General features: G+C 48.3%; 1 protein-coding gene across 1 annotated transcript in view; it reads left to right on the top strand.

Moving 5' to 3' along the window:
* Positions 1 to 3,788: 3,788 nt before the first annotated feature.
* cntnap5a (contactin associated protein family member 5a) overlaps positions 3,789 to 21,332 on the top strand; it is a 60,035-nt gene continuing 42,491 nt past the window's right edge. The window contains exons 1-3 of the mRNA XM_078090621.1: positions 3,789 to 4,048; positions 18,710 to 18,820; positions 19,202 to 19,395. Coding sequence (XP_077946747.1) covers positions 3,925 to 4,048; positions 18,710 to 18,820; positions 19,202 to 19,395 — 429 coding nt within the window. The 5' untranslated portion in view covers positions 3,789 to 3,924. The remainder of the gene's footprint in view (positions 4,049 to 18,709; positions 18,821 to 19,201; positions 19,396 to 21,332) is intronic.

Raw genomic sequence — 21,332 nt, 5'->3', positions numbered from 1 at the left:
TGTTATCAGTACAGCTCGAGAACAAGGGTCAGCCCACAGAATCGGCAGCACGCACAAACAGACGGACATAAATATAACATATTGCACAATAAATAAAAAATCACAATATACCAAGGACTTAGAAAGCATCTGGATGTTCGTAAATGCAGGGAAACACTCTGGAGTGCTCTTACTTGTTAGTGGAAAGCACTATTGCCCCAAACCTCTCCTGATCCGAGTTGATGGGACACAGATAGAAGAAAATAAAAATACATTCCAGGGGCAGCTATTAACTTTGTGAGTGGTTGAAGATATGTTCAGAAGTGCAGCTGTAATGCCCAAGAAGATATGCTTCCCTCTATAACTGGAAATGCAGTTTGCTTGTTTGGGAACTTTGTATGAGACACGGCGGTCCAAAGTGGCAAAGCAAATCAACAAGTCCATTTTAAAGAGGAATTGTTATTCTACCTGCATGTTAAGTTTGTACACTCACAGAGTTACACCGGAGATAATATCCTGGCAGCGCAGCATCCGACATTAGCCCCATTTTCTCATCTTTGTAACTTCCCATGAACGCACATCTCCACATCGGTTCTTTTCTACGAAGCTGAAGGAAATAATACGGTTTAAAATGATGTGTCGCTGTAGTGGAAAACACGTACAGCCATGATTTCTTTTTTCATTTGATTTATTAATGGATCAGAGTGTCGGAGGGAGAACATTTATTTCGCATGGAGGGGAGCTGTCCACAAACGTGGTGCTGAAAGGATTTACAGCAGGAGGGCTCCTCCTTCCGATTCCTACTTAATATCCTCTCTTCTATTCTCCTCGGCATTACCATTATATACAGATATTAAACTGCTACACATCCACTCATAGCGTCAATATTTAATGGGTGTGTTCGCAATGATTTGTCCGTCTGTCCTTTTGGGTGCTACGTGGCATCGTGCTGGAGTTGTGCCAGGAAATACACCGAATTGACACAGTCTCGGACTAAAACAAAATTCAACATTGACTTGGGGAATGAACTGAGGCTGTTTGGGAAGCAGCGATATGTGTCAGAGCCTGAGGGAAAACCCGGAGAACAACTCATGCAACTGTGCTGTGCTTCTGCCCCCCTGCTTGTTTTGTTTGTATCACTCCCTCACAGATTAATCACTGTGAACCACATTTCATCACATGAGATGTATCCTTTCCATACATTAATCGTGAATAATATTTTCTGTTCTATTTAATATGTTCTAATCCTGTAGTTGTATAGTGCTGCGCAGTTAGTGTATGTGGTTTATGGATTCTGGATTTTGTATTTTGTACACTAATACAAAATCACATGCTGTCTTTTTAACATCCTTAATATAACTTCGTAAACTGTATTCAAAATGCTCTGACATTACTGTACTTATAGGGGCGAAATTCAAAATTCAAAGCATCCGTACGGCATCGAACGACTATTTGCGTCGCACAAATGCAGCAGTTATTCCCTGAGCGGAGAACGAAGTCGCTCTCCCCCTGTGTGTTGTTATCCGAGCTCCTCTGTGCTTCGCTTACACGGCTCATGGCTGCTCCAAAGCGTGAGACGCAGCAGCGTGGCCACAAACCTGGGGTCTGCCTCTGCCTGCGTCGTACGCGCTGCTAGCACCGTTAGCACCGTTAGCTGCTAGCTGCAGAGCGTGAGGAAACAATTCTTCAAATCGTAAATCGTTATCTGAAATTGGAGTTCATCAGCCTCTCATTTTAGTTATACCGGTTACATGTGATTTATACTGAACTGAATCAAACCAAAAATGGATGTAATCAATTAAGGACATTCCAATCTCCGTGTTATCAACAAAAAGAAAATCAGAGAGAAGTTCCCGGCAGAAAGAGAAAGCGCAGCAGCCGCTGAACATCCACAACAACAAACTCGACCTTTTGTACTATTTAGCACTCAGTGGACGCGCTTGGGTGGCAGATATCTGCGCAGGATGAGCGATCACAAACTAAGACGAATGAAGCCATAAAGACTCAGTGACCACACGAGCGACCAACAATTGGCCGTTAAGTCCGGTTGCCGCAGTAAAACCTGGAAACCCGTGAAAAAAACAGACTGAGTCCGTTCTGCTAACAGAAGCAACAGAAAAACACTTCCTGTTGCTCTGCAGCCAGTAGGAACACATTCAAACCACGTTCTTCAGCTAAATGACACCCAGATACCAGAGATGACACCCTCTCAGGCTAATAGAAATGCAGTATTTAATTGGGGGGAAAATACTGTCCGTGCCATATAAAAAGCATCCGCAGGGTAAACCAGCAGATCAACACATGGAGCTGTAATGAGCTGCTTTCAAATCCGTCTCCTCTTTAGACTTGTATTATCTCTGGTCTATGACTCTTACTATTACCATGGCATCACATTCAAACGTTCAAGTATCTCTATATTTACACTTTATTCCATTTTAATTATTTATGTACTTTTAGTGGGATTTTACGGCATGGATTGTGCTTTCTTTTTAATTAAAGTCTAATCTGCTGCTCGACCACAAAACCTTGGTCCATCACATTGACCAACGTCAAAATACCTCAATAACTGTAGAAAGGATAAATATAGTCCACTGGCACATTGGAACAACTGTACTAAGTCAAACGATATTAACGACGGACTTGTAGAATCTGTGTTGGAAAATGAATATAACGTTCCACCAGAAGAGCAGATGGAGGAAGACCGGAGGGGCCCATTCGGGGGTCAGACAGACAACCCTACAGGGACGCTACGGATGGTTAGCATGCTACTTAGCTACCTGGCTGCTTGGCTACCTGGACCATGAAGGCTGGTGACTTCATCTTGGGACGGAACTGTCACGCCGTTTGTGTTGTCCTCGTCTTATTTAGTATTTTCCAGCCTCTCGTGTCTCTGGGTTAACTTCACTTCCTCCCCTGGGGTGTTTTCTCCCCCCTTGGTATTGTCTGCCTTGTCCCTGATTATTCCCACCTGTGTCCAATCGCCTGCAGCTCCCCGGCGTATTTACACCCTGCGTCTCGGCTGTTGTTCTCACTGTTGGTCCTTCCTGCAGCATTGACTTCATTAGTTATTTAGCTTAGTTAGTTATCTCCTTTGAACCCTGGTTCTGCACAAGGGTCCCACTTCCTTTTTACACCGTGACACAAACATGAACTATTCCCACCTGGGGAGGAAGTGAAAGCCTCCCTGGGGGAGTTGCTCGTTCAGTAGTGGTCTCTAGGACATTGATGAAGACGCCACAAGTTGAAAACAACGTCGCCAGCCGTCACTGCTGGTAACAAGGAAAGTCAGGTGCGATTTTATGGGCTGCTTAATGGGGCCCCTCGGTGCTACACCCCCCCTCATTAAAGCTGCAATGGCAGTAGGTGCCTGCTCTTGTTAGGGCTTACGGTCCACACCTTGATCCACTTCCTTTGTCAGCATCCTCGTGCCAATAAAAACACATTTGAATTTGAGACGGAAACGAAACATTTTTTAGTAGAAGGAGCCGACGATTGACAAAGATTGGATCCCTTCCTCTAGTGGTAGTGAGGGTAAAATAATTCATCACATGCCAGAGCACTCATGCTTGCAGCTTTCACCCTGTACCTGCCGTTTGGAAGTTAGCTGGATAAATAAAGGCGTGATAGCAATCTGCTGCTGCTGCAAACAGCTTTCCCCTGTGGCGCATTTTCCTGGGCGATGCTCGGGCACCACGATGCTCATTCTGCCACTACAGACTGAAACAGGGAGAGACAGACAGAGCGGGGGGAGGGGGGGGGGGGGGGGGGGGGGAGAGAGCAGGGAGAGAGGAGGGAGAGAGGCAGCGCCTCACAGTGACGGAGTGTCGTCGTCGGAGCGCGGTCTGCTCTTCTCTCCCCGTCAGACTCCTTCCATCCCTCCGTGCCGGAGGAGCGAGGAGGAACCTCTCACTTCTGGCTTATTTTTCTCCCCCCGCCTGCGCCGCCATGTCGTCTCTCTCTCTGTCCGCGGACAGGCGGATAATACCGGCCGGCGCGATGGTCGTCCTGCTGCATGTGGTTACCTTTTACTCCCTGAGCGTCCTGCGCGGAGCGTCCGCCGCCGCGCACCGTGAGTATTCCCGCCGCGCGCGCACCTGAGGAGCTCCGCGAGGAGATGCTCTCTCCTCCTCCAGGTGGAGATGCTCTCTCCTCCAGGTGGAGGCGTAACTTTAGTCTGCGGGCTGCTGCGGTTGTCCTCGCGGGAGGGGGAGGGGGGGGGGGGGGGGGGGGCGGCGGGTCTCGTGGATGCCGCCGTTGCGCATTCCAAGTGTTCACTTTGAAGAGTGTCGGTGCGATGCAGATAACAACTTGTTTCTCCTCTGTGGAGAAGAATGGACTCGTGCGACGTGAAGGTCAAGCAAACCGGTTCATCTCCTGTCTTCTCAAAGTCCAACGCAGGCCGGCATCTCTTGGCTCACCTCGGTCTATTTGGCAAATCCGTTTTTCTGGATGGCCTTGCTGGTGTGTGTGTGTGTGTGTGTGTGTGTGTGTGTGTGTGTGTGTAGGAGAACACAAAAGTGCTGACTGGCCACAGCTGTACTGCACAGATAGCTTCCTCTAAACACAGACCACATCTGGCAGACGTGAGGCCCTTGTGCATTGAGCTGCTGGAGTGGTTTTATTAGTGCGTGTGGGTTTGAACATGGGAACGTAAAACATTGAATCGTTGTTTTAAGCCTCTCCCATGTGAAGGCTCCTCTTGGATCGCAACGGAACATCACTGCACTCAGTCCAAATCAATGTAGCCATTATATGAGAAAACCATAGAAGTCATTTGGGTTCCTTGCAGGGGGGGGTAATGAGCCGAGAGGTTCAGGCCCGTCGTACCTGAACAGGCTGGTTCTTCCACACAGCCAGCTTGAGTTGTTTCTCTTGTTCGTCCGCCCCCGGTGATGGACGGGCGTGGGGGGGGGCCTTGTGGGACTGCGACTGTCGTACAGTAGCAGCAACTGAGAGGACTTTTAATGCTTTACAGTAAATGTGAGATGTTCATAAAACACTGCCTCCTCCAAGTGGACACTCGGTAACGTGCACCTACAACCTTCAGCCAACGACACGTTGTAACAAAGGGAAGTCGTCCACAGGAGAACACAAGCTGCCACGGCGATAATCGCCATGTGACTGTGTTCAGAGCTGTAGCCGGATGCAACATTCCATCAGGAATTTACTTTTTTAACTCGAAATTCACATTTCTTTTGGAATGAATAATGTTTCCAACGAAGCCAAAGGGTATCCAGGCGAGACTTCCTTTTCCTTGCGTTAAACGCATTAGAAATTGGAGCCTTCTGACAGCAGTTCCGAGGGGACGTGTACCGTGGGACTGTTTCACAAGTTTCCAGTTAGCTAACGTTAAAACAGTGAAGAGCTCCACCTCTCCTCCACCCACCTGCTGTGGGTCTCCGTCCCCACGGGTCTGTGGTCAGATTTACACTCAGTGTCAGCTGCCCAGGTGTCCACGTTTACATTAAATCTAATTAGATTGTGATTATTTTTACTGTTGCCTTTAAGGTCATTCGTGCTCCCCACAAGAGGGACCTTAATATTATGGAGAAGCTCCACAGTCGGGCCAAGATGTCCAGCTTTGCACAAAATATTTATAAACAAAATGCTAATCGTGTGTTCATATTTCTCTCAAAAGGAATAAACATTCATATTTCAATGACTTAGAGACCTTTTCGTTTTAACTAAAGCCCTTAAATTAAGTTTAGACTTGTCGTGCTACTCCGCACGGTCAACAGATTCAGCATTTCACTTCACATTTAGCCAAAAAACGCACTTCCCGGCCTCTCATTTGACTTTAGGAAGGTGCAAAGTGATTCCCGACAGTAAATGATGGCCAGCAGCGTGACAGCATTTGATCTTTGGGGTCTATCTCTGCTCTCTGAGGGCGGCTGTGACACCCGGCTTGTGTTGGCTTTTGGGCAGTTTATGTTAAGCTGAGGAGCTGAGCGAAACTGACAGCTGCATTACTCATTCATGGCAGTCCTGCGGGTTCTCAAATGTGTGCAGTGATCGCATCTGACGCGCTTTGCTGAGATGAAATGGTGAGATGCTCCTGGAGGTCAGATAGCCGCTCTCATATTTACCACGGGGGGGGGAAACAAAAGAAGGGGGAAGGCGAGCCGACGTGCGTCACGAGCGGCTGGCGTGGCCTCGTCAACCGGCCGCCCCTTCCTGTCGGGGGTCCCAGTGCTCTCAGAGTTACGCAGAGGCGAGTATACGTCAGTGGATACCTGCGGCATCCCATGCTGAGTTAATTGTTACTGTACCGGTGTGACCTTTACAGTAATGGACAAATGATGGACCACTGAAGAGCTGGTGTGCGAATATGTGTTAAGCCAAGATTTATTCCTGTTTTTTTTTTTACTCTTTATTTTATCAACGCAGTACTACTTCTTCAGAATATGTGTTGACATGTGCAAACCACAAGGCCCCCTTCAGCAAATGCATGAGTAACAGAAGAAGTGTGCAGGCAGAGGGTTGAGTGCCTTCTTGTGAAAATATATCGAGCTTTGCGTTCAGTTCTGAGCATAATTTCCCAGCTGCATCCGCGTTTTTTAAAAGCTTTTTAATAGGGCCGCCTTGACCACTTAAGCTGGAGTGCTTTTGTATTCACAACCACCATGTCGACGTCAGGGGGCTCAGCTGTGAGTTAGCACACTTTTTACTCACGGTACAACCGGCCAGAACGTTCCGGCCACACCGAAGCCATGTGAATTACAATGAACCCATTAGGTTTGAGCAACAGCAAGTCCATGGGATTTAAATGTGAACGTTTCAACCCTGCTGTCTCGGTGCATGCGGTGAGCAGACCGGCGAGGGACTCGGCTGAGCTTTGCATCGGTGCAGGAAGGGTTTTTTTTTCCGTAACTTTAAAGATTCTATGAAGACCGCCCTTTGTTCTGGCGCCACGTTGCATCAAGGCGATCCCGCTGTCACATGAAAGCGACGCATGAATCAACCGTTGTGCTGAGAAAGTGCCCTCCCCTCCAATGGCCTTTCGAAAACAGAGTCCATTCCCGTCGACCGACACATCCTCGTACAAACACAGTTTTGTACTCGGTGTCACCAACGACCCTTAATCTACTCGAGTCTTTGGTTCAGCTGTTAGCCAGTCTGGGTGGTTCCAGCCAAGCTGGCAACCCCCAAACGGCTCCGCTGTAAGCCCTGCGTGGGGCCACAGAGTCTTCATTTAGCACAGTGTGGCCGCGATGTCGGTCCGATGAGGGGCGGGTGGAGCAGCCCGTTTCCCACACTAAGATCCCGGGTCAGCTGATTCCATCCCGGTTCAAGCCTTGGCCGCTGAGTCAGCGACTCTCCGTCTGCTCCTTCTCGCCGATGGTCCACCAGTTAATCCGACTGATGCAAACACTGGTTGCTGAATTACGTGAGCAGCGGTGCATTTGTGTGTGGGAACACAAAGCTCCATCCTATCTTATGCTAACTTGAATGAACTTTATTCTGCTTTTTCTCCATCCATCAAAGTGCTTTTACCTGCCACTGCCAATTCGAACCCTTCGTATTTCCCAGAGTTCTTCACTAACTAGTGGTGAGCCCACATTGACCTTAATTTAGAGGTGAAGGGTATGCCAGCCGGGGATGTGTCTCTGGGGGCTAAGCTAAATGTCAAGGCTACTTTAAAACTGTAACATTAAGCCGGCTGCTTGAGCATTATGAATTAATACCACCAACATCCCCACAGGCCGTAAGTGGCTGTGAAACCAGTGCTGAAGTATCTAAAAACCAGCATTGTCTCCGGTGGCCACCAAGTCTATGAGAAAATCTTTCTCTCCTGGTTTATTCCCTCAGTAACAATTTTGCGGAGTTTATGGCCTCAGTCTCTAGTTTCAAGTCTTCTTCCATACAGCATGCTGTTCATTTAGCAAACGATGGTCCATGTAGAGTCAAACGGGCCATGAAGGGGGTGGGGGGGGGTCACATCCCGCTGACTGTATTTGCTTCTCGTTTACACTATATGACTTCATCCTAAAGAGATTGCAGCCAAAGATCGTGGGACGCTGTGAGCATTTTTCTCTGCTGCTGTTAAACCAATAAAAAAGCACAATTACTTGAGGGAGTGAAAGATCTACAACGGAGATATAGGAACAGCTTTGGTTGTTGATTGTTTTCCTAATTAATCATTTGGTTGTATAAAAGTAAACATATAATCAATTAGAAATTCTAACAAATAAAAAAAAAAAAACACATATTTGGAAAAAGACATTTAATGTGGATGTTGATAATTAATATTGTGTAAATAATGATTTGAGTGCTAGTGTATGTAGATCTTTGTATGTTTGTATAGAGCCCACCCAGGCGTTTTCTTTCTTTGTCGTGCTATAAGAGGAAGCTTTAGGGCTTCCATTAGAGATGATGTGATTTTCCAGAATGTTTCCAGTTTACACACACACACACACACACACACACGCACACACACACACACACACGCACACACATATACATTATCTTTTAAATTTCATGTTTCAGAGAAGCTCAGATTCACCTCCTCTAATTATTTCCATCTGAAGCACCTGAAACGTGCTGGAGCCGAACTGGCATTTATCATTACTGCAGAATAGAGTGTGTGTGTGTGTGTGTGTGTGTGTGTGTGTGTGTGTGTGTGTGTGTGCGTGTGTGTGTGAGGGTGAGATGGAGACCATGCAGCCGCAGATTCACACATCTAATGAATTTGAAGTAGGGCACTCAAGGAACACCTACCGTACATATTCAAGGTCTGATGGATTTATCAAAAGGCAAATGAGGCAGAGCACCACTGTAGTATAGAGCAGTGCTGTGATATAGTGATAGCGCAGTGCTATGTGATGGAGCAGTGCTGTGGTATAGAGAAGTGCTGTGTGATAGAGCAGTGCTGTGGTATAGAGCAGTGCTATGCTGTGTGATAGAGCAGTGCTGTGGTATAGAGCAGTGCTATGCTGTGTGATAGAGCAGTGCTGTGTGATAGAGCAGTGCTGTGATATAGAGCAGTGCTGTGTGATAGAGCAGTGCTGTGGTATAGAGCAGTGCTGTGCTGTGTGATAGAGCAGTGCTGTGATATAGAGCAGTGCTGTGTGATAGAGCAGTGCTGTGGTATAGAGCAGTGCTGTGCTGTGTGATAGAGCAGTGCTGTGGTATAGAGCAGTGCTATGCTGTGTGATAGAGCAGTGCTGTGTGATAGAGCAGTGCTGTGGTATAGAGCAGTGCTGTGTGATAGAGCAGTGCTGTGATATAGAGCAGTGCTGTGTGATAGAGCAGTGCTGTGGTATAGAGCAGTGCTGTGCTGTGTGATAGAGCAGTGCTGTGATATAGAGCAGTGCTGTGTGATAGAGCAGTGCTGTGGTATAGAGCAGTGCTGTGCTGTGTGATAGAGCAGTGCTGTGGTATAGAGCAGTGCTATGCTGTGTGATAGAGCAGTGCTGTGTGATAGAGCAGTGCTGTGGTATAGAGCAGTGCTGTGTGATAGAGCAGTGCTGTGATATAGAGCAGTGCTGTGATATAGTGATAGCGCAGTGCTATGTGATGGAGCAGTGCTGTGGTATAGAGAAGTGCTGTGTGATAGAGCAGTGCTGTGGTATAGAGCAGTGCTATGCTGTGTGATAGAGCAGTGCTGTGGTATAGAGCAGTGCTATGCTGTGTGATAGAGCAGTGCTGTGTGATAGAGCAGTGCTGTGATATAGAGCAGTGCTGTGTGATAGAGCAGTGCTGTGGTATAGAGCAGTGCTGTGCTGTGTGATAGAGCAGTGCTGTGGTATAGAGCAGTGCTGTGTGATAGAGCAGTGCTGTGTGATAGAGCAGTGCTGTGGTATAGAGCAGTGCTGTGCTGTGTGATAGAGCAGTGCTGTGGTATAGAGCAGTGCTATGCTGTGTGATAGAGCAGTGCTGTGTGATAGAGCAGTGCTGTGGTATAGAGCAGTGCTGTGTGATAGAGCAGTGCTGTGATATAGAGCAGTGCTGTGATATAGAGCAGTGCTGTGTGATAGAGCAGTGCTATGCTGTGTGATAGAGCAGTGCTGTGGTATAGAGCAGTGCTGTGGTGTGTGATAGAGCAGTGCTATGCTGTGTGATAGAGCAGTGCTGTGGTATAGAGCAGTGCTGTGTGATAGAGCAGTGCTGTGATATAGAGCAGTGCTGTGATATAGAGCAGTGCTGTGTGATAGAGCAGTGCTATGCTGTGTGATAGAGCAGTGCTGTGGTATAGAGCAGTGCTGTGGTGTGTGATAGAGCAGTGCTATGCTGTGTGATAGAGTGCTGTGGTGTGTGATAGAGCAGTGCTGTGTGATAGAGCAGTGCTGTGTCATAGAGCAGTGCTGTGGTGTAGTGATAGAGCGCTACTTTGGGACACAGCGCCGCTCTATAACACAAACTGGAAGGAATGTGGAGGAATGAAGCAATGAGGGTACTGAAATAGTTGTGATTATGACAACACAAGGATTACTCTCCTCATCATCCTGGTGCCTCGAGGAATTTGAGTCGTTGTAAATCCTATTTTCTGATGTGTGAAATTAAGACTGGTTGTTTGTCATTTATGTGTATTTAGGTCTTTTCTAATTTATATTATATATTTATTCAGCATTAATGCCATATTTAAGTTCATTTATTAAAAATATCTTTGAAAACTAACCACACTCGACAGCCTCACACATCATACATCATATCATCTTAAACTGTTCCTTTCATAATTAATTCCTTTACAAATATATTATGCATCGAAAAGTCTCTCTGACGTTTCACACCTCTAAAAAAAAAAAAGGAACCGGATCCACCGATGGTGTGAAACTGAGTGGCTGCAATATTTAAAGAGCAGATCCACCCCCTTCACAGTAAAAGCCATAAACTACTAACAATGGTTGGCAAGTAGTTGCATTGTGTTTTCTGCAGATTGGAAAGGCGTTAAAAATTTAAATAAAACAGGAATTCAGGGCACATTTTCATTCTCATTAAACCAAATCATCATTAATAGTCGAAAACCTTGGAATATGTAATCTAAGTATATATTTGTATTGAGAAATGACTACAACACCGTTTCCTCACACATTCCCAGTTTGTTTCTCTGCATCTTCGCATCCTCATGTTCGGGAGGACGGTATCGTTGTTTCTCTACACATGAAAAACCGACAAACTAATGTTTCTATCACGATCAATCCCCATCGGAGAGGCTTCATTTTCAAGGAGGAAGTGGAACGGGGAGCTGTGCTACACAGGACCGTGTGTTTACTTCTGCTAAATTGGGTGAATAAAGCGTTTTAGCGCTGACTGGCTGCCGCTCTGCAGAGACGTGAATTAACGACGACCTCACCTGGTGTTTCATCTCGGTCAAAGCATTTTGTTTCTTCTGGAAGCACAGACGGATGCTGCTGTCTTCCCCCTGCAGTTGTTTACTCTATTTCTGCACTACAGTCAATACCCGTGACTACTTGAATTTATGCTTTTTAACTAATCCTGTAAACATAATCCCTTTGTTATATGGAAGAACTGGACAAAAAGGCTAATGATCTTCATCACGATATCTCTTAGCAGACAGAAGCGGTGGGAATGCCGTCGGTTTTCCTCTGCAGAGCTTTTGATTGTAATGAATGAGAAGAAAATATCACGGACACTTGATATAAGAGGAATCATTTCTGTCCCCGTCTCAGGGGAGCAGGGGGAAATAAATCTATTGTGATGAATGTGGCGCCAGTGCAGGGCTTCCCGTTTTCGGCTGCATCGGTCACGCCGCCGCACCGCGATCCATAGAATGCAATGAATACGCTTCCAACAGCTGTGCAGTCCGTAAACTCCGGCCTCTGCTGATTTCGTTACTGGCAGAGGGGCTTTAAGGGATTATCAACACCCACTTTTCTATCCACTGTGCCAATAAGATTGATGCAATAATCAGAAAGGGACGGTTGCAGTGATGAAAAACAGGACGGAATTAAGGATGAAAAAAGACTCGGATTTCAGACTGGAGAATGAAAACGAGTTGAATAAAAAGAAGAAGGCTGGCTCGCTGAATTCCACATTGTGTTTAGACTTTAATATCTGGTGTAATTGCGTTGTGTGATTACCTGTGAATCAGGCCTGCGCCGTCACGCCCTGTGATTTGATATTGATCATGATGCATTTAAAGGGGTCCAAAACAAACGCGTGTAATCACGGATGTGCTGCTTATCAGGGCCTCCGACTTCAAGATCTCAGCTTCAACAAATCCGCTCTAAGGAAACGCACGGCAGCGCCTCCAATCCCAAACTCACAACATGAAAACTGATGTTACCAGATGTTAACGGATTATTTTCTCTCTTAATTTGAAGGATTTTTTTTTCCCCCCCTGATGTTGTTTTTGAGGCTTATTCTGCCGTTTTTTTTTGTCCAGCTTTCAACAAATAAATATCAGAACAGATTGAGGGCAGCGGCCTGCGCTCAGGCGTCATGTCTTTACATGTGACTTGTCTTTAGTGACCGCTGGTGCACACTCACGTACCGAATGCAGAGCGGAACTCCATCCACTTCATGTGCTCCGTCCACTTCGCTTCCTCCCACGGGAAAAAAAAAAGGTTCCAAAAGCCTCTTTAAAAGCAAAATCTATAGCACCTCATGCAGAAGCTACTCTCAAGCAAAGCAACGTCAGACCACTAAATCAATATTGCTTCTTTTTACTTGGAAAGTAAATGTTTAGATATCTATAGAGAAAAGGATACCCAATAGAGTCCGTTCAAACTTATTTCATTTTAGCACCATTTTAAAGCCATTTGGGACGTAGTGGGGAGGACAAGCAATCAAATAATGCTATCAGGGCTGCGGCTATCGGCTATTTTAATTGATATTTCATCGATCAATTGAGGAACGTAATGAACAACGCTCTGGCTGAATGAAGAAAAAAGACTGAACCACTTTGTCTCCTTTTATGGAGAGTTTTTGTTGGGAAAACGTTCCCGCGTGCCGCTCATACCGGCGTGACGCCAGAACAACCGACGCTGCTCCTCGGTGGGCGGCTGAGCGATTGAGCCATGGTTGTAACTTCATATCGACAATGAAAGACCCACAACAAACTCTGTTTAACAGGGTGAAACGCCACCACACGACAGCTTGCGTTTGTCACACTAACAATTGTACATTTACAAAAATGACCCCGCCGAACTGCATGCTGGGTACAGCTGACAACAAGAAGTAACTGTTGCTATATGAAGACGCCGAAAAGAGCGACGCAGGAGGAACAACAACAGAGGAGCCGTGTCTGTTTGGAGGGTTTTTATCGAGTCTGTGGAACGCCGGCAGCCCCGGCGGGGTCGCGTACCGGATCACGTACCGGGATACCGTCACACCGCGCAGCCCTGGTGTTAACCACCATCGACGAAGGTGTCGACCGGGCCAGTAAGTCGTCCCGCCGGCTGCCTGTAACCGCTGGCGGGTCCCTTTGGATGAGCAGAGGAAACCGGGCGCCTCAGTAAACCACGCCGTGTGTTTTTTCCGCAATCATTGGTATCGACGCGCGCTTCCTCGAATTCAGCCGGCGTTTTTGGGACGGATTGTCAACGGATACCTCGACGGCACTCCGGGCCCTCCGGGCGGGCGGAGGTCACTGGAACCCTGAAGCCTGCGCCTGCGGGGTGTCATGTGACGCTTTATCGATGCCACACACAGGGCCGCGGCACCAGATACTATCGCCCCCCCTTAGATGCTATCGGCTGAACTCGTGCTCCCCCCAGCACACGGCCTGTGCTCTGGTGGTGTTAATCACTGCTGTAAAGGTGCCTCAGCGGCTAATTAGCATTAAGCTACATGCCGCAGTTACCTTCTTATTGACCAGTCATTCATACGAGCGTCTCCTCTGACTCACTTCAGCAAACCTCGCGCAGAGCGTCGACGGGCAAAGTCTGCATCAGCCGCCGCTCGAGGGGTCGCCCGCCTTTTTGGATGTGAAGTGCCCATTTTTCAATTTTGTTTTTAATCAGTGTGCCGTGTTGAGGTTAGCATTAAGGTGAATTATGATGCCGCGTCAAAAATTATAAATGAGAGCACTCACGAGAAGGCTGCCATTCTCATAAAAAACCCTCCGCGTCGGAGTTAAAATCAATAACCCGACCGTCCCTCCACCGATTGTGCACGCCGGCAATAAGCCGACGAGAAGGCAGCGACCACCAGCCAATCAGAGGTGGAGTAGACGGAGGGGGGGATGGCGAGTAATTCAGGGCACAACGAACCAGGAAAGAGAGCGGCACAGAGAGACCACGTGGTGGTCATCCAGAGCTACGAGCTTCAGACATTGAAGCATCAAAATGGCCGCTTGTTGCATTTTCCGGCGTTCCGGGCAAAGCGGCCGCCTTTGTCACCCGCTGACCTTCAGGCGAGCGCGGCGTCTCGCTCGGCGTAGGTAAGAAAACGCAGCTAACGAGGTCACTCGTTACACCGAGGCGCCCGCACGGCGGCAAGCTGTCGCGCGTGCCGACCGGCGATTGGACGGTTTCAGGCGGGCCATTAAAAAGAGTCTCTGTCTGGTTGCTGGACGGTGACTCGACGCCTTCAATGTCTCGCTGGGTTCCTCCACTAAGAACATCGCTCTATGCGGCCACGTGACGTTCTGTTGAGCTGCGTGCAGACGCCTCGCTGTGCAGAATGTGACTTTTTGATCAATACCCAGGTTGGTTGGAGTGGAGGGATGTTTAATTATGGGATTTCTTGCTTTTAATGGCGTCCCTCCGGCCTGTTGACTGCGTGGTGCGTCGCTGAGACATTAACGGATGACACCGTGGAGGAATTCGCCCACTGGAAGACACAAAACGGACGAATCTGTGGTCCAATCACGAGCAAAAGGAGCTTTTTGAAAACGCACGCCGGTGTTTCCTCACAGACGTTTGGTTTGTTTTGTTTGTCATCCTTCGTTTCTCATTGGACCACTTTTCGTAAATCAACGAATAAATGATTATGCTGAAAATAAGTTGAAGGACTGAAACATCCTCAGTTGTTGGATATAAACCGGTTACGCAACACACAGACACCTCAATGGATCTTCATGGAGGACGTCAAGTGCAAGGACACACTCGTGAAAGTATTCTTACGTCCATTTCAGACTGTTTTTTTCAATATAAAAAATAATGAGTACTCTTGCTGTGAAAGAAGAAATATTTAGGTCCTGAAAGAATATTAAAACAGTAAATTGGATTCTGTATTTTTATTTTGCACAGAAATGTCTCCGTCTTGATACATAATTAACATGAATTCAGTAGATCTGAATTCTTACTGCGTACAGAATTCACTGTAAAAAAAACATGAATAGCTTTATATAAATGGACGTGATTTACTTCTGTTCTATTTCACGTCTTATTGTGTCGGACGTCACTCATTCCACAGGACGGGAGTCACGGCTGCGTCTCTTCCCTCGGACGCTCTCTGTTGACGCTCCCTTGGGGCTTTTTCTCACATCCCAGCTGCATTTTCCCGGTACTCGACATCCGGGAGGAGAACTGTATTGGCGGCCCACGTTTATCTGATGGAGGCGGGTAGTCGCGTTCGGGTGCGATCTTTCCTCTGCAGCTCGGGCTTAAAGCTGTGACGACGGGGTGAGGGTTCCATCCCCTTCGTGCTCTCGGGTCTGTGCAGCTGCCGATGTGTGAGACGCTGAAATGTAACTTCTAAATAAGCCGCGAGTGACAGATGAGCGGACCAGGGCTCAGTCTCAGACGTGTGTTTGTTTCGGCCTGATCTCCAAAACCTGTTGGTAAAAATGTATACGAAAATCTTGAAGATACAAATTCGTAGTGATACATACTAAATAAATACGGACTGCGACTGATGACGTCGCCCTGTTCAAAGTGAACGGGGACCTGCGCCCCGTAGACACACTTCGTGAAGTCCAACCATGTCAAATAAACGTGTTATGATCGCATTTTTAACGAGAAATCAATGTTAACATGTAGGAATAGAATATTAATCCTAACCCCCTCAAAAAATCCAACATGGCGGAGAGACGTTCACTCAAGAATCCGACATGGTCCGCCATGTTGTTCACTCAGGGGGCGTGGTTAACCACCGCCAGTTCCTATGTGTTGTTACCAATTTGTATGTTCAAGATTTTCGTATCCATTTTTACGAACAGGTTTTGGAGATCACGTTGGTTTGTTTCAACGTCCACCTCGTCCTTGAAAGTCACACGTAATCAGAGAAATTACACAGATGTTGATTGACAGATGTTGATTCGCCGGGGGAATGGATATCGACGAGGACGTCTTTTCTCTATAAAATGAAAGCGTAGGGAAAAGGGCATTAAAAGATACGGCCGGCAATGTTCCATTTTTTTTGTTTTTATTTTCTAGAAATCCCACGAAAAGACAAAAGCCAACAAATGATTGAGCCCGCGTGGCGGCGGCGCGTGGCGGCGGCGCGTGGCGGCGGCGCGTGGCGAGCCGCGGCTCGTCGGCCTTCGCCATGGCGGACGCAGGCCTGTTGGCTCATGAATGCTCTCAAAGAGTCATTGTTCTTCGCGGCCGTGTGGAGGCGGGAATGAAGGACCACAGGCACACGGCAGAGAAACGAATGAGCCGATCGGAGCGGCGCCGCTTGTCCTTCGGGGATCGGAAGGCGCTCTGAGGCCGCTGTGGTGGAAAAAAAGCGCACAGTGGGATCGTTACTCTGCCTCCTTATTCATGATTCTATTTGCATTTAATGAATGTTCCGCAAAAAGAAGCTTTTTCTTGTTCTGCATTCCCGCTGAGAAGGTGGTCATGTGACAGATGGGGGGGTCTTTGAAGCAGTTATCATTGAATACAAAGATTAATATTTAAAAGAACCTTTTTTGAAAAATGTGTGTGATTGAATTTGAACTCAATACATTTCCAAGCTGAAAGACTAAATTAACTCCGTTCTCTTTTATAGTAAAATACATTTCCGGCCAGAAAGGGGAATAAATAATGTGGTTTATTGGCCAAATCGTTTCGTCAATCGTCCTTTGAGTCTCATTTCCTAAAAACCACGGCGTGCAGCTGGACAAATATCTATGAATAGATTTATAGAGATTTGAACGCACACTATGAGACAATCAGGGCGACATCTTTCAACGTGACGTTTTTTCCTAATGTCCTTTTATCTGTGACCACCTCTGGTGGGCCGCACGCCCCAAAGGTCACCGCGACGCATCTCTGCCCCAAAACACATCCTGTGAGCGCAGCCGCAAGCCGCTCGCGCTTATGATTCCAAAGGAGATTACGCCCCCCCCCCCCACCACCCCCCAGCGCGTCCGGCTCCACTTCATTTGGCTGTAAGGTTCGAGCGAGTCGACTTCCCGAGGATTTCCCGCCATCCAGAGCAGGCCAAGGAGCAGCCCCCCCCCCCCCCCCCCCCCTTCCCCCATAAGCCTCCCTGACTGACAGCCGGCCGTTCGCTTCGTGGCCAAATCTGTGAACAAAAACCCGCGTCTGTGAGATGCACACGGAGGGGGGGGGGGATCTCGGGTGCCACTTCTCCCCAGCTGTCAGCTGAGAGGTCGGCCCTCATCATGGCGGGGTCGGAGGTGATCGGGTTCTCCCCCGCGGCGAGGAGGGCGGCGTGGATGGATGTTCTCCAGAAAACACGAGGAAGAACCAAAGACTTTGACTGACGTTATTGTGGGGCGTTTCGTAACACGTCACGTGACGCGGTGCCATTGTTCTTGACGGGCCGCGTGGGCGGGTGGAATGGACCAGATTCACGTGGCGGAGAGGTGAATTAGCAGATCGGCGCCGTTTATCCTTCGCGGGATCGAAAGGGAGACTCGAGCACCGCGGGGCTCCGCTCGCGTAACGACCTCCCGCCCTCCGGTAAGACGGCGCGCCGCTGTCCTCGTTCCCCCCAATGAACATCCGCAACAACTGCAGCTCAGCCGTAATTTGAGTCCGTGGACTAAACAGCTTGATCCACTTTAGTCACACTTGAAATCAGGATTAGAGAGAAATGTCTTGGCGAGCGATCTGAGAGCCGCCAAATCAGGTCAGTCGAAAAAATGTTTCGGTGGGACGCCCGAGAGGAGAGGGAGCTCACGCCGTCCGCGCCGCTGTGCTCTTTTGTCTAGCAGGCGGATGGCCCGTCGCCACTCCAGATGTGCTCAGAATCCGTCCCCGACTCGCTATCCCCGGAAAAAACTAAAAGAGACGCGCCGCGCTCGGAGGAGTAAACGGCGGCTGATGGAGATGGAGAGACTCGGGGGGGATAATTGTAATCAGGCCGGTGCCAGTTGTCATTACGGGGCTCCTGATCCAGACGCACACACACACACACACACCACGGGCCCGCCTGATGTTCCACCCGCCGCTCTTATTGTGGCGGGGGAAGGCCGGATAGGAAGTAGATGAGACTGGCCGGGCCCAGATCGCTGGACTCCTAATCTGTTCCTGCACGTGTACGTGATGTAATCTCACACCGTGTGGGATTAAAAAGAAAGAACGCACACATACACACGCACAAGGGCGCACACAAAGGGGGCCGTGGTGTTTTGTGAGCAGCTTCCAGGGGTCACTGCATGGGTTAATAGACTGCCGGAGCTATCTGAGGACTGGATAAGTGAGGCAGCCCTGTTATTCCCCCCCCGGTTCTTGCTTTAAAAGACCACCGACGGGTAAAGAACCGACACGTTAAACTCCTTATTCTCCTAAAGTCACTCAGCCGAAGGTGGAAGAACCTCTCAGAACGGTTTATCACGCATTTGAATGGGAACCACATGGGATGAACAATGAAGAAAAACCCGCCTCGATGTGTGGAAGTCAACGGCCTCTGATGTGCTCTCTCTCAGACAGCTGCAGCGGCCCTCTGGTGTCCACGCTGCCCCAGTCGTCCTTCCAGAGCTCCTCCCAGTCCTCAGCCAGCTACGCCGCTCACAACGGGAAGCTCAACAGGAGAGACGGTGGGTGCAGGAGAAGAATCCCCCCAATGTTCATGTTTTAACTGAAAATGTACTTTTTTATTTCATTGTCTTCACTGAATTGTTCTCATTTTTAGGGGGGGAACACATAAAAAAATTGATTTAGGTCCTAATCGTCTCTGAAGCTCCCACTCTTTCATTTCATATATATTACACATTTGAAAATTAATATTTTTTTAAGCTTTTGATGAGTCTTGGTTCAAACTCAATTCCACATTTCAGGATAACTACGATGGTCTGGGCTCAAATAATGTTGAGTTAACATCAACCGATAATAAACAGACATGAATGAACCCTTTGTCCCCCCGTCCGTACCTTCGTACCCGCTAGCACGGCGCCCACGTTCTGCCCGTCTGTCCCCAGGAGCCGGAGGCTGGTCCCCCGTCGTGACCGAACAGGAGCCGTGGCTCCAGGTGGACCTCCGGGAGCGGATGGAGGTGACGGCCGTGGCCACGCAGGGGCGCTTTGACAGCTGGGACTGGGTCAGCAGCTACCTCCTCCTCTACAGCGACACGGGCCGAGCCTGGAAGCAGTACAGGCACGAGGACGGCGTCGGGGTGAGTCGTCGGCTCGCTCGCTGCTGCCCGGATGGATTTCTGAAAGGACGGCGGTCCTTCTGAAACGAGTTCAAGGGCCGATACTATTTCATATCATCATTTATCCTGGTTTAAAAACTGGGAGCAAATAAAAAGGTACCAGTGACGGCTTGACAAGTTTGTTCAAGCCGAAATTAATATGTATAAATATCACCAAACTAAAATGTTGATATTCAAATTGTGCAGAACAGCAGAATATGAGTTGCAGTGAGATTATTCCTGCTCAGATTCCAGGCAGGAATAAAAATGCAGGATGAAAGCGAAAGTGAAACCAATTAAAAAAACACCTAAATATTCCTCCTCATCAAGTCATTATTAATTATGGTTGACAAACACTTTATTTTGAAACAGCAGCAGAAGGAAACAAAAAGCGCAACAACATTTAAAGCAGAACCACTTAAGAAAACCAATCGGCGACTTAAGCTCGGCTCTCTGAAGGTTCACCTCACTATTTACTTTAGTCCAAGCGGTTTGTTAAAGAAGGAGCTCGTGGTGAATCATTGGAGCCTAATTGAGTCCTCGTCCTCCATCGAGGACGTTCTTTGTGCTCATTTTGTCTTTTTGTTTGGAGGAATGTTTTCGGAGAGAAAATCTCGACGCACAAAAGGTTGAAGATGAAAGCGTGCTGGGTGGGGGGGGGGGGGGCAGTAATTGGGCCCCCGGTAGCCCCTGAGAAGCATGCGGGTTACCTGGAAGCCCCTGACGCCTCTTAACAAGACAGTTCTGACAGGGCTGAAACGGGTCGAACCGCCACATCGAAAAGTGAATCCCGCTTCCTTCAACGTGAGCGCGGTAAGCCCCGCCCCCGGTGACACACACACACACACACACACACACAGGTCAAAGAGACAGAAGCCTTTTTTTCCCAGTCATTGTGGACGATGAGTTGAGTACTTTGGATTTCTTTACTCACCCAAAACACTCATTTAGAACAAACACACTCCCTCCTTTGTTGTGGCGGCTCGAAACACGACGCAACAAACGTGATGGGGGGGGGGGGCCCCGATGGGCTGAGGGGCCTCAAACAAGCGGCTCGGACCAGATTTCGTGCACCACCTGGCGATCTTTCTGTTGACATTTTAAATATTTAACCAGAGATTAGTTCGTCTCCGTAAAACCGGAGGAAAAGTGTCGTGAAAAATCCCGTTTAACAAAGCAAAGCGCGGTGAGGCGTTTGCTCGCGGTGCCCGTCGGGCGGTTATTAACGAGGAGGGAAGCGGAGACGTGATGCGAGCTCATCACCATGGCGACCTGCGAGTCGTATCGTGAGACTCGCAGGTATTGTAATGAACAGGTGAAAGGAAACCCGTGAAGCAGGCGTTCAGACGCCGACTCACGTGTGTTCAGACTCTCCTCGATCTCATCGGGGCGCTGGTGGGAGCTTAGATTCACGCTGTCATTCATATAGCGGAGGGTGAACGGTGTCGGCTAATTAGCCCGAAATCTCTTCTTCTGAGTGACTCCGGCGCGCAGCGAGACCTTTTGGGGGGGGGGGACGCAGTCGTCCGTCTGGCATTTCAACAAGTGGAGCTCCGAGGAAACCGGGGGGGGGGGGGGGACGGCTAATGAGGGGGCAGCAGCTGCTGGGCGGACCGCTGGCTCACCGCCGTTCTTAACTAGCCGTGGAGCGAATTAGCAAAGAGACGAGGTATGAAAACAAAGGGGGGGGGGGGGACAAAAGGTCTCCTGCTAGAAGGTATGTGAAACAAACCCGTCCTCGTCCATCAGCTTTCGTTGCGGCTCAGTGGTGGATGATCTCACATGTCATTTTATAATATTTTAAACTAACCCATAGCATTATATTTGATTTTAATACTCGTGCACTGCTGTCTTGTCGTCTCAAGTCAAATTCCCTATGACATATTTGGGCAATAAATGTTTCCTGATTATTTAATATA

This window comes from Gasterosteus aculeatus, chromosome 16 (assembly GCF_964276395.1).
Source record: "Gasterosteus aculeatus chromosome 16, fGasAcu3.hap1.1, whole genome shotgun sequence".
Classification (NCBI taxonomy): Eukaryota; Metazoa; Chordata; class Actinopteri; order Perciformes; family Gasterosteidae; genus Gasterosteus; species Gasterosteus aculeatus.
Note: the sequence above shows the minus strand (reverse complement) of the source record. Positions and strands in the feature narration are given on the sequence as shown.